This window comes from Girardinichthys multiradiatus, chromosome 10 (assembly GCF_021462225.1).
Source record: "Girardinichthys multiradiatus isolate DD_20200921_A chromosome 10, DD_fGirMul_XY1, whole genome shotgun sequence".
In the NCBI taxonomy this organism is placed as follows: domain Eukaryota; kingdom Metazoa; phylum Chordata; class Actinopteri; order Cyprinodontiformes; family Goodeidae; genus Girardinichthys; species Girardinichthys multiradiatus.
The window spans coordinates 5,774,184-5,788,146 of NC_061803.1; the positions used below are offsets into that span (position 1 = coordinate 5,774,184).

The following is a 13,963-nucleotide window of genomic DNA, read 5'->3' on the forward strand; positions in this document are numbered from 1 at the left end:
CAAGTACTGAAGGATCAGGATCAGGAGCCGTTAAATAGAAAAAGTCTTACTGCAATTGTTCTCGTCAGAGTTGTCCATGCAGTCCTTCACACGGTCACATCTGTATTTGCTGGGGATGCACTGGCCCTCCCGGCAGGTGAACTGGTCAGGCTTGCAGGTGCGTCCACCTGAAACAGTGCTGCGTCAGCGGGTTTCTTTGCATTTGTGTTATAACAAGAGAGAAATCCTTCTGAATTAAGTCTTCACCAACAACAGGATGATTTAGAGGCTCCTCAACTCAATTTCCCATGAATAATAATGCCTCCAGTGTTATTTAGCTCAATATTATACAGAAATATACACCAACAAATATTATCTTGTAAAACGTGGGATAAATATTTTCTTTAGTCTATAGTCTTAATGGGTGCAGACATGATTCTTATAAGGGGGTACTTCTAACTTCAATCTGTGGGAGAAACATGGACAGTGAGATAATGGGGCCACCTAGTGGTTTTAGTTTGCACGACTGCAAATTGTGTCTTCTAAGCTTTTGACTAATCTAGCGGAGGTTTACATGATGTCACAAGCAGTTTTAGTTCCTACAGTTTAACGTTGAAAACAGGAACACAATATTTCTGCCTGAAAATAAAGATTAAAGTTGTACTCGGTACCACAGGTTCTTTGTTCATCGGATCCGTCGATGCAGTCTTCCTCCCCATCACAGACAAATCCCAGTGAGATGCATTCACCACTTGTCACACACTTGAATTCCTGTGAGCTGCATGATGGAGGAGCTGCAGTGAGGAAACAAAACTGGTGAACTGCTTTTGGACTTCACTCGCCGACTTATTTTGTTGCCTTTTTGTTTTTGTGCATGTCTTCTCTGTCCTTGTAGCTTGTCAGTCATCCAGGTCATGGAAATCCTGAATGCTTAAATGGAAGGTAACTGAACTTCTTTCATAGAAAAACTAAGACCAAGAAAAGAAGTCCACATACCTTCTATTTACACACTCGGAACGCTCCTCTGTTTTGTTAAAAAACATGACTATGCATTCGTGATTTGTGGTTAATTCCTGAATGAAAAAGCTGAAATGAAAAAGCTGCACTTACGGCAGTTCAGCTCATCAGAGTCATCTGTGCAGTCTTTAGTTCCATCACACCTCCATTCTGTGTTAATGCATTGTCCATTGGTGCATTTAAACTCATTACTGGCACAACTTCCTGCAGAGGACACACAACGTACAGCTATGGTGGGCATGAAGTAAACCATACATTTACAATATTTCTGTGTTTAAACATCTTATAACATGGCACCATCTGACTTCTCAAAAACGTACTTGTTTAACTGAATGTCTGGAACCTTTAATTAGCAAATTATGACCTACTCAAACTCTGAAGTTTAAACAGGAAGGGACAACAAAAATAACTTGTCTTAGCCTCTCTTCAGAAGGGGAAAGACAAGAGAACGTGTTATTTCCAGTCAGGTGTTGATCTTCATGAATCCGAAAGTTGCCACTTTGCAAGGCTACAAGAATTTCAAATTTGTTGAAAATCCCCTCAAAGATCCCACTCGAATAAAAATCAAATAATACATTGCTCTAAAAAAATAAAGGAACACTTTTTAATCAGAGAATAATATCAAGTCAGTTAAACTTCATGAATATTGATCTGGTCAGTTCAGTAGTAGAGGGGGTTGTTAATCAGTATCATCGGTTTTGGTGTTAATGAAATTAACAACAGGTGCACTAAAGGGACAACATAGAGATGACCCCAAAAACAGGAATGGTTCTACTGGTGGAGGCCGCAGACATTTTATTCACTGCTTTTCAGTAGCTCAGCATTTGACCAGGGTCAGTGTCACTGCTGGTAGCATGAGGCGACCCTACAGAGGTTGCAGTCCAACTCTACCAGGATGGCACATCAATACGTGGAGATTCGAGGAGAAAGGCAGTAACTCTAGGAGAGCTGGACAGGGCTGTCAGAGGTCCTTAACCCATCAGCAGGACTGGAATCTGCTCCTTTGTGTGAGGATATCCAAGACGGGTACTGCCAGAGCCTTGTGACCTCATGTGGGACACTGGAGTGAAAATCTCTGACAAAACCATTAGAAACAGGTTTTACGAGGGCAGTCTGTCCTCTAGTAGGCCCTGTGCTCACTGCCTGTCACCGTGCAACCGGACTGGCATTTATCAGAGAACACTGGAATTGGGAGGCTCGGCAATGGTGCCCAGTTCTGGGGTGGACACACAATCCTGTACAGGATAAACGATGGCACTCTGACTGCCATTAGGTATCAGAATGAAACCCTTAGACCCATTATTAGACCTTTCACCGCCTCATGTGGCAAGAATATGCAGGCAATGAAATCCAAAAGAACATCTCTGGGACATCATGTTTAGGTCCATCCAACGCCACCAGGTTGCACCTCAGACTGTCCAGAAGCTCAGTGATACCCTGGTTAGGATCTGGGAGGAGATCCTCCAGGACACCATCTGTAACCTCATAAGGAGCTTGCCCTGATGTTGTCAGGCATTCATACAAGCATGTGGGGGCTGTAGAAGCCACATAGTACCATTTTAAGTTGCGGCTATCAGTGATTGGATTAACCTGTCACATCAGTTTTTTTGTTTAAATTTCAGTTTAAGCCTTCTGTGGGTTGATCATTTTCATTTTTATCAAATGATGCGGCATCCTTTTGTTCTTAACACATTACTCATTCCATATCAGTACGGATATATAGCATGAAGTTTTTCTTTTCAATTGAGATCTGATGTGTTTTTAAAGTGTTTAACTTTTTTGAGCAGTGTATTACTTACAAGTTCCCTTGCTCATCACTTTAATTGAACCTCTGTTTTATTATATTATTTCTGTGCCTATTGTAAATGGCAATCCAAAGGCTCAAGTTTAAAGACTTTACACTCATACAACCAAAATTCCTGTTTTAATAGCATTTTTTATGACATTTTATTAAAATCCTTTTAGTCAGTGTCACTTTAGTGAGAATAAAAATGTATTTTATTGTTTCTTTGACAAATGAATGACCATGTTTATGGCTGTTATATTTACTCCATGTGCAGCATCTGAACCGGAAAGCATGTGATCTGGCCTTTAAAGAAAAGTTAATTCTTCACCACAAAAAACTAGTCCAACTCGTGATCTTTACTTTATGCTCCGCTGTCATTTCAAATCAATTATTAGTGTGAGAATTTGCTGAATGACAATTCATCTTGTGTTCTTGGTTTTTGTATCACATCAGGATTTACACCCAGTCCTTGATAAAAAATATGCCAGTGAAATTAGACTTTCTTTTTTAATGATATCTTCAAGATCACATGAATATTCTGTGCATAAACCCCAAAATGTTCGCAGGGAGAGGTTCGGCACAGGCAAGGGATGAATTATTGCTTTTGGTAGATAACTCTGAATCAAAGAGGGCTAAAAATGATTTTCCAAGGAAACATGACATAAATTATTATTTAAAACTGTACTGATTGTACTGTATTATAATTAGAAATAAATTCCACTGATTGAATATGAATCTGATTTTGACAGGACTGGACTGTATTGGAATGAAGGAGGCAGATGAAGGTTGAACGATCTTATACACATTATGGCTTTGTTTTGAAAAGAGCTTTGAAATAACATTTAATGAAGAATAACTATATTATGCATTATCTGTTGAGTTTTAACAGAGGAAATGGGAAATTAGTTCCTGAGATTTTAGTTTAAATACTAGGCTAGTTCAAAATGATTTGAAACATATTTGTATAGTAAACATCCAACGTGAAGAGACATTTCGTTAGTCTCACAGCATAATTGCCTAAGTTATATCTGAACGTTTTTAGTAAACAAGAAAAAACACATTTTTCAGGAAGCACACTATATTTTGTAACAGTAGGCCAAAATATGACTAAGGCAATTATGCTATGAGTCTAACTGTGTTTTGTTAGGCCAAAATATATAATAATGTGATAAAAATAATTTGTATTAAGAGATATTTTTTTACTGAAAATAATTTAAAGTTATTATTTTACTTGATCTATATTTGATTTTAACTATAAAATGAAATGTGAGTGAAAAATATACCTACCTTGAACAAGATGAATTCCGTGGGACAGCAGAAGAAGAGACAGAAGATGAAGACCTTTGAGGTCCATCATTAATGGCTCAGTTTTCCTCGCCGGGGCTCCTGTGTTTTGCTGTTAGGGTGTTAGTTCGGCCCAGTGTCTGCACTCATGCTCAGTCTGTAACCAGGACTCTCTGAAGCCAAATGATCCAGGTTGAGGAGATGACTCTGGGACTGAGATGTAAAAGCCTGAGCAGGCAGCTGTTCAGTAATGTGACACGGGGTAAAACAGGTTTTTATGGCTTGTTACTTTTTCATAAACTTCATCTAAGATTAACTTTTACCTGTCCATATGTTGTCTACGCCAGCAAAAAAAAAAAAAGTAATTACTCATTTTTTTGTGACAGGAAGTTCACTGCCAATGATGAAAGCCAGGGTAGATTTTAGATAGATTTCAAGCATTTTCCCATCAAGCTAGTCATATTTCAGAACAATCTGGTTAATTAAGTTGATTATCTTTTTAAATATCTGATCAAATTAGATATTTCCTCATCAGTTTAGCTTCATGTTGAATTTAGCGGTTCATTTGTGCTTCGCGCAGAAGTGCTTTAAAGTTTGCAACATCAAACTTAAGAGTATTATATAATTTGTCACCAGTGTTATTTGACACAATCCTAAAAAAATCCTACAAGTATATATAGAACTCATTTAGTTAGCATTATCTGAAGTGATCTCAAATATGCAGAGCTATTTTTATTTGCCTTGAAAGATTTAAGGAAACACTAAACTGAGTGAAAATGAAGGCTGGGATTTATGAAGTCCAATGTGTGATGGAGGAATCACAAAAAGCTTCCTAATGGAGCATTGCCCACCCTGTTGGCTGTTGTGTTGCATAACATTTGTAGCTTCGTGGCAGTGTTTTATAAACTTAAAAGCAACCCATTACTTTTGATATGATTGTTCCTAAAACGTGAATTATTACCTACAATACATGGTCAAACTTCATAAGTGAGAAATGTAAAAACGACTGGTAGGCAAACTGCCTGTCCTGAGCCTGTTTCTTGTTTGTGCAACTTTGACCTCCAGCATTTGATACTATAGATCCAAAAATGATAAAAAAAAACAAAAAACTACCGGACTTCAGTAGTTATAGTTGAAGACGTTTCGCTCTTCATCGGACTAGTGCTATATGTTTTCTCATAATTTCTGCCTTTAGAACGTTTTTTGAACAAGGATGTTCTGTGGAAGAAATGAAGTCAAGCCTCATACAATGCAAAGAACAAAGCTTTAAAGAAAGGTTATTTAATGCTGTAAAAAATATTACACACTTCTTTCTTTTCTTTGTCACACTGAAATGTTGCAGATTGTCAAACACATTTTTATATCAGACAAAGAACCTCAAAGACAGATAACCAGAATAAGTAAAAGCAGTTTTTTAACGATTATTTCCATAAGTAACCTGGCTGTATGTGGAAAGTGATTGCCCCCTAAATCTATTAACCGGTTGCTCCACCCATGGCAATAACAACAACTGCCCTGAAGTATGTGTGGTAACTGGCAATGAGTCGTTTACATCATTATGGAAGATGTTTGGCAAACTCTTTTTTGCAGAATTGTTTTAATTTAACCACAATGAAGGGTTTTCCAGTTTGAAGTCAGGTTTTTTTTTTATGGTTCCATTAGTTACATGTTGTTCTCGTTCTAAAATTAAATTTTTATGCCCAATTAAAAAAGTTATGGGGTCATCAAGATTTTTTTGGCAAATGTGAGGCAGGTCTCTGGGTTTTTTTTTTGGTCAGAGGTCGTTTTCAGCTTGGAACTCTCCCATGGACGAGTCGTCTCTTTCTAACTGCTGAATCATAAACTATAACAATAACTAGGGAGCTGACAACAATTTTCAGGTCTTACCACAAATTCTCAATAGAATTTAGATCTAGACTTTGGGTCATTTTAACACATGAACATGTTATAATCTAAAGCATTACATTATAGCTCTGGCTGTATGTTTACGGTCATTGTCCTGCTGAACAGTCACCCCAGTGTCAAATCTTTCACAGCCACTAAAAGGTAACACGTTGCCCTGCATTTAGCTTTATTCATCTTTACATCAACTCTGTCCAGCTTTCCTGTACCTGCTAAAGAAAAGGATCCCCACAGCAAAATGCTGCCACCACCATGTTTCACAGTGGGGATGGTGTGCTCAGGTTAGTGTTATATTTATTTATATTTAGGCAAAATAAGTTCAGTTTTGCTTCTATTTGGACATGTTACCTTTTGTCACATGTTTACTGTTTCTACTACATGGCTAATGGTAGGTTTGCACAAAACATTTAAACGTAAACACTTTAGTTTATCCAGGCAGCGTTCAGTAAACTTCATATTGTCATATTTACATAACTGCCTTTTTCATTGCAAATCTCAATCTTCAATACGTTATTGACAACTTATGAGAGCCTTTAGGTTGCTTTTTCATGTTTCTTTATGATCTGACGCTTGATCTTGGGGTGATTTTTTACAACCTTAATAATAGAATCTGCTATATTCATTTTCTGAGATCATCAGAATTGTCTCTTGTGCACCACCTCAAACTTACCCAGTGTCTATTTCCTCAAACTACAGCTGATGTTCAACACGTGAATGCAAAATTATATTTCCGCATTAAGTTTATGCGGATAGATTCTTGCTGTAACTGTAAATTTCAGTGTTTTCCGGGTAAGTGCTCAGAAGTTTTGCCAAGATGTGATGCACAGCAGTTTTATGTCAAATTAATGCCACATTATCGGAAAATGATCATGCTTACAATCAGTAAAAACTGCAAATAAGCAGCTTTTGCTGACTTTCTTTATTGGATTTTTATAGTGCATGGCCTTGTCACTGAAATTCTTATCAACTGGTTTATGGCTTTGCAGTAAGGCAAGGCATGTTTATTTATATAGCACATTTCAGTAGCAAGACAATTCAAAGTGCTGTACATAAAGAAAAAAGAAACATAATAGGAAAAGTACACAACCGTGGCATAAAGGAAATGAAATAATTAATGAACACAAATAATTAAAGAGAATAAAAATGTATAATTAAAATCATAAGATGATACTAAAAAATATTTAAAAAACATATTAATCCTTTAATCCTGGAGATGTTTTTTAGGTGATAGAAGGCCGATCTAGTTACTACCTTTATGCCTCTGAAGGTTCAGGTCTGAGTCCATCACTACACCCAGGTTTCGAGCAGATTGGTGGTTTCTAGCTGTATTAATTGAAGCTGTGTGCTAACTTTTAAACGCTCTTCCTTTAGTCCAAAGATTATTACTTCAGATTTGTTTTGATTTATCTGAAGAAGGTTTTGGCCCATCCATGTCCCCACCTAGATCCATTGATCTTCTAAGCATTTTACCCAGTGCTTGAATGGGTTCATAGTCACCTGGTGACATCGTAACGTATTGCTGTATGTCGTCTGCATAGTTATGATAACTTACTTGTTGTAGATATTGAATAAAGATGGATCCTTGGGGAACGCCACATGTGATTTTTTTGCTCTCTGATGTAAAGTTACCTACTGACACAAAAAAGTCCCTGTCCTTCAAGTAGGATTTAAACCAGTTGAGAGCTGTACCAGAAAGGCCGACCCAGTTTTCCAGGCGCTCTAATAAAATAGAGGGATCAACAGTGTCTAATGCTGCACTAAGGTCCAATAATACCAGCACTGTGGTTCTTCCACAGTCTGCATTTATACGGATGTCATTGAACACCTTGACAAGAGCAGTCTCTGTACTGTGGTGAGCAGGAAGCCTGACTGGAAGACATCGAAGCCGTTGGTAATTGTTAGGAAGTCATTTAACTGCTGAAACAGCTTTTTCAATAATCTTACTGATGAAGGGGAGGTTTGATATAGGCCTGTAGTTCTGTAGTAGCAGCTTGTCCAAGTTGCTCTTTTTCAAAAGAGGTTTGATAATTGCTGTTTTCAGGGCGTGGGGGAAAACACCTGACAAAAGGGACGCGTTTATTATTTGTTTTAAATCAGATGTTATTACAGGCAAAGCTTTCTTATGGAAAGCTGTGGGTAAAAGATCGAGACAGCAGGAAGAAGAGCTTAGTTGCTGTACGATTTCTTCTAAGATTTTGTAGTTTATTTGGTGAAATTGGGAAATTTTGTCAAAATCAGTTCTAGTTGGAGACAACATTGGTACTGGAGTTGATGTGGATGTGCTGACTGCCCCTCTGATCTTTTGGGGTTTTTCAGTGAAGAAGTTAGCAAATTTATTGCAGGCCCTGGTAGAATGGAGTTCAGATGATACAGTTACAGGAGGGTTTGTTAGCCTGTCGACCGTGTTAAATAAGGCATGAGCCTTATTGATGTTTATGCTGATGATCTCAGAGAAGAAAGATTCTCTTGCATTTTTTAAGTTGTAAATTATATCTGTGGAGTCTCTCTTTATAGATGTTAAAGGGAACCTGGAGTTCAGTCTTTCGCTACCTGCGTTCAGCTTTTCGCCACTCCCTTTTTTTCCTCCTGACTGGTGGAGCACTTTTTCTTCCCAGAAACAACTTTCACTTTAATTGGAGCAATTGAATCAATGATGTCCGAGATTTTAGAATGAAAGTTATCTACCAGCTCATCTACAGTGTTACAGGGCAAAGTGGAGGTAGAAGAGCAAATCTGGTTAAAGGTTTCAGCAGCACCATCCTTAATGGTGCGTTTTCCTATAATGTCTCTTTGGCAAACTGAGTCATTGCAGATGATGCCAAAGAAATGGTCAGTAATGAAGTCATTGGTTAAAAATGATTTTCCTGACAGAGATGTAATATTAAAGCCAGTTTATATGACTTAGTGGCTGATACCAGACAGTTTATGGCTTTTAAGATGGATTGTTTATTAATGTCTCTTATCTTTTAGCTTTGTTATTTCTGTCACGTATAAGCACAGCAATTTTACAGCTATCTCCCATCAGGGGCCAAAGTTTTTCATGGAAATGATAATTTATGATAGAGCTACCACTGGGGCCCAGATTATATCACAAAGACGTGATTTGAAGGTCCTGATTTGAAGGAGATTGATTAAGAAGTGGTGGGGCTCTGTGGCTTTTGTTTGATTTAGTAGCAGGGCCTGGGCCATAATTGTGTTGAATGGAGAAGATGTCAGAGTCATTTGGGTTCCAATCTTAAAAACGTCTTTCATGTCAGTGAAATCCAGTAAACCAAATACCGGGCTCAGTGGAGAGAGGGCAGAGTTCTGTGCGGTCTGGATCGGGGTTTGGGGTGAGGGGGTTTCCTGTGGAACTCGGCAGGGAGACCCTTTGTGATGAACTCTCTTTCTCAGCCAACTGCTCTATCTCTGCTGGAGCTGTTGGAGGCAGCGTTATCATTGCTGTTGATTCTCCATGTTCTCTGCTGAAGGTCAAGGCTGCTGGCAGATTATTTACTGAGTAGAAGACATTAGATGTGAGACGTCTGGCTTCCGGCTTGTTCAAACAGAAACCATCTTGCTTGAAGAGGCTCCAAAGTGTATGATAAGGTTATAGGGTCGGGTGCTCTTCTGTGATTGCCAGAATATTCTCTGTTACTGGTACCAGTCATAACTTCTGTGTTTTTTCTTGTTGCAGAAGCTTTTAATCACATTCACAGCTGTGTTGCCCACTATTAGAGTCATTGGCCCGGTGGGACTGTTTAGAATGAAGGTTGTTTTCATATCTTTTATTGTTCTTAGAAGATGGATCATTTTCCTGGTTTTCATTCAGTAGTGGGGCAAATCTGTTTTGGAGAGCAATTCCATTATTTTCAGCTGGCTCACTTCTATCAGTTGTGACAACAGCTCGCTGTCGAAGTCTCCTTTTTCCAGAGGAAACGGGGTAATCTCTCTGTAATTCTGGCCATTCTGATTTATTTAATTGCTGAGATCTTCCAGTGAGTCGTTCTCCTTGATTTTTTGGCTTTGTGCCTAAAACATGCCAGAGGTGGCCGCCGGTGGGTTGTCCCAGAGCAGGCCCAGTAGGAACAAGAAGCAAAGTGTTTTGGCAGCATAAATAAAAAATAGAAGCCTGAAATTTTCTAATGACTCAGGGAAAAAAACTACAAACTCAGGTCATTGAGCTATTTAGACCTCCTTTAACTTCTAAAACACGTTGTATCTGTATATGTTCTTTAATTATCTGTTTTTTGTCAGTAAGTAATCATAATGCCGTGGTTGCTTCTTTTCTTTTTTTATGTGTTTGAACACCACCCCCGATAATGTCAAGGTATACCAATCTCTCCCTTTGTGCTGAAAGATATACTGGGAAAAAAACAACGTTTAACCAAAGGCTGTGTACCCTGACACTCACACCTTGTAATTACTTGAAATGAATGAATAAAAATGAAGTGAGACGTTGGTGCCCTCCAGTGGCAGTTTCAAATATATGCATCAGTTTATATTGGCAATGCATTGAAAAACTTCTGTAATTCTATCTTCAGGTTAGAATAATGATATTCCAAACAAACCTAAATTAATCTTAAATTAATCTTAAAAATCAATCATTTGCTACACAGGCCTTATCAAATTTCAGCTCAGCCACATATTTTATACAACCATCAACAAACTTCCAATGTAATTCTGGCAATTCTTCTTGGCTGAATGGATATGGTTAATTTAAATTAGTGTGTTTCCATGCAAACACGCAGCTTTCAGGCAAACAGTGCATCTGTAAAGGATTCACAGCGTGTTTGACATTGTTGCAAATTTATTACAAATAGAAAACTAAGAAATCGCATTTACATCAGAATTAATACTTTGTTGATACACCTTTGGCAGCAATTACACTCTCAAGTCTTTCTAAATATGATGCCACAAGCTTAGCAGACCTATCTCTAGGCACTTTAGCCCATTCTTCTTTGCAGTTCATCTCAGGCTCCATCAGGTTGGATGGGAGACGTCTGTGCAAAATCATTTTCTCTCCAGAGATGTTCAATGAGATTCAAGTCTGGACTCTGGCTTGGCCACTTCAGGGCATTCACAGAGTGGTTATGAAGCCACTGCTTTGAGATCTTGGCTGTGTGCTTTGAGTCGTTGCCCTGCTGAAAAATTAACCGTCTTCCCAGTCTGAGGTCAAGATCGCTTTGGAGGAAGTTTTCATCCAGGATGTCTCTGTATATTGCTGCATTCATCTTTCCCTCTATCCTGACTAGTCTGCCAGTTATTGCTGCTGAAAACCATCCCAAAAGCATGATGCTGCCACCACCATGCTTCACTGTAGGGATGGTATTGTCATAATGTGCTGTGGTCGTGCTGGGCCAGTATGCAGAGCAGAGTGCTGAAACCGCATGGTGAGTTGCAGTCTCTTTAATAATAACATCAAGAAAACTGGTAACTCACAGAAAACAGGAAACATGGAGCAGGTAGTTGTCTGGAGGAAACAGTGGAGAATAATAAGACCAGTGAGTACAGATACTGAGGTAGGGTGGAGAATGGACCAATGAACAAGGGGAGCTAATTAGAGGTCAATCAGGAGCAGCTGGTGGAAGAGAGAAAGCAGGCAACTGACAGAAGGTGGCTAATTAACACAGATCAGCAAGGAATCCAGGAGAATAACAAGACATCTAAGTTAACAGAAATAAGTGAACAATGGAGCTACCAAAGGAACATAAACAGGGAGGAAACAGATCTACAAGGAAATACAAACGAAAACATCCAAGGCAAGAAAGCCATCAAAACACAAGAATGAACGATGAATCTAATCAACATGAATGAACTAAGATAACAGCAAATGAAGAACATGGCAGTGCAAAAAAAGCAGACAGAACTCAAACTCAGGCAGATTATGACTGGCCTGGTGATGAGCGGTGCCTGGTTTCCTCCAAACATGACACCTGGCATTCACACCAAAGAGTTAAATCATTGTCTCATCAGGCAAGATAATTTAGTTTCTCATGGTCTGAGAGTCCTTCAGGTGCCTTTGCACCTTTTATTAGGGAGTGGCTTTCATCTGGCCACTCTACCATAAGGCCTGGTTGGTTGATTGCTGCAGAGATGGTTGTCTTTCTGGAAGGTTCTCCTCTCTTCACAGAGGAACGCTGTAGGGTTCTTCGTCACCTCCCTGACTGAAGCCCTTTTGCCCCCGATGGCTCAGTTTAGACAGCCGGTCAGCAGGAAGAGTCCTGGTGGTTTTAAATGTCTTCCATTTACAATTGATTGAGGCTACTGTGCTCATTAGGTCCTTCAAAGTAGCAGAAATCTTTCTTTATCCTTCCCCAGATTTATGCCTTAAGGCAATCCTGTCTCAGAAGTCTACAGACAATACCTTTGTCTTCATGCTTGGTGTTTGTGCTCCGACATGCACTGTCAACTGTGGGACGTTATATAGACAGGTGTGCATTTCCTAATCATGTCCAATCAACTGAAGTTACCACAGGTGGACTCCATTTAAGCTGTAGAAACATCAAGGATGATCAGTGAAAACAGATTGCACTTCAGGTCAATGTTAAGATTCATGGCAAAGGCTGTGAATATTTATGCAAATGTGATTTCTTAGTTTTCCATTCGTAATAATTCGCAATAATCATCTCAAACAATCACTTTTACATTGTCATAAGGGGGTATGTGTGTAGAATTTTCAGGAGTTAGATTAATTTGAAATCATTTGGAATAAGGCTGTAACATGACTAAATGTGGAAAAAGTGCAGCACTGTAAAACCTTCCAGATGCACTGTAGTCATACATTTTCAAATAGGTTCAGTTCAGGCCTTTCGGAAGACTAACTCATATGCTTGATGTTACCATTTTTCGCTTCCAAAACAACTTTATTGTGTTTTGGGGTCTTTTGCAATATAAAACAAAAACCCACCTTTGATTAAGTTTGAGCCAAACCGTCTGAGCCAAACCCCACCCTCACAAAAAAGAAATTAGTCAGGATGTTCAAGAACAGTCCAGGAAGCAACAATGCTCAAGCCTGCTATGAACTGGAAACTGCTGGAACACCATTGCTGTCAGAGAAGATTACATCATGAACTGTGAGATCCATAAAGCCTGTTTCCAAAATTCAGACAATCAAGCTTGAACAGAAATTTAAAGCTTCCCAGAGAGAGATCCAGGATGCCTTCTGAAGAAACTTTTCATGGTCAGACAGGACAAAGTCTGAGACTTATCCACGGAGAATGTTAAACATAAAAACACTGTACCAGCTGTTAAGTATGGTAGCGGCACCATTATACTGCTTCAGTTTTACTGCCTGTGATACTGATATATTGCACAAGTGGATGAAACATTGGAGGACTTTCTTTGAATTCTTTATGTTTAACAGATTATTCATGGAAAAGTGTATACTGGAGGAATAACCTATGAAGGAACTGTTAACCAAATATGATCTGGGATCCATGCGTAAAGTTAAGCTGTATGTATAATTTTTCAACTATGTGGATGATAGAAAAGCTAAAAACGGATAACATTCACTGTAGCGTATCTTACTACTAAGTTCTTTTTAAAAATAAATTTAAAAAAATCAAATAAAAATAAGTTGTTTTATTGTATAAATATTTCACCCTGCAACATGAAAAGTTAAATTGCTTCATGCATAATTAGCCCAAAGTTAATATGGTATTTACAGTCATATTCAATAAATTAGAATGTGTGTTCTGATGAGGATCATTCATCTGATTAAACATATTAAATTAAGTATTAAACATATTTTTCATTAAGCCCACATCCCTGTATAAAGACCTTGTCTTTATTGGTCTGATGCAATATTCTAATCTTAAATGTTGTCTTTTCATTAGCTGTAATTTAATTCAATTGAATTCAAATTTGTTTATATCGCACATTTAAAACAACCTAAGAGTTTGCAGATTTCTGACCCAAACTGTCTGATTTAGAAGTATAAACATTGAAATTATGTTTTTCACGAGTCCAACGCAGCAAGATCATCCTTATAAAAAATGTGAAATCACTCAAAAA

General features: G+C 38.3%; 1 protein-coding gene across 1 annotated transcript in view; it reads right to left on the reverse strand.

The window, feature by feature from the left end:
* Positions 1–4,190, reverse strand: part of lrp2b (low density lipoprotein receptor-related protein 2b) — a 45,940-nt gene extending 41,750 nt beyond the window's left edge. The window contains exons 1-4 of the mRNA XM_047376294.1: positions 4,070–4,190; positions 1,090–1,200; positions 651–773; positions 51–167 (exon numbers count right to left, since the gene is read on the reverse strand). Of these exons, the coding sequence (XP_047232250.1) occupies positions 51–167; positions 651–773; positions 1,090–1,200; positions 4,070–4,139 (421 nt within the window). The 5' untranslated portion in view covers positions 4,140–4,190. The remainder of the gene's footprint in view (positions 1–50; positions 168–650; positions 774–1,089; positions 1,201–4,069) is intronic.
* Between the last annotated feature and the right edge of the window lie 9,773 nt (positions 4,191–13,963).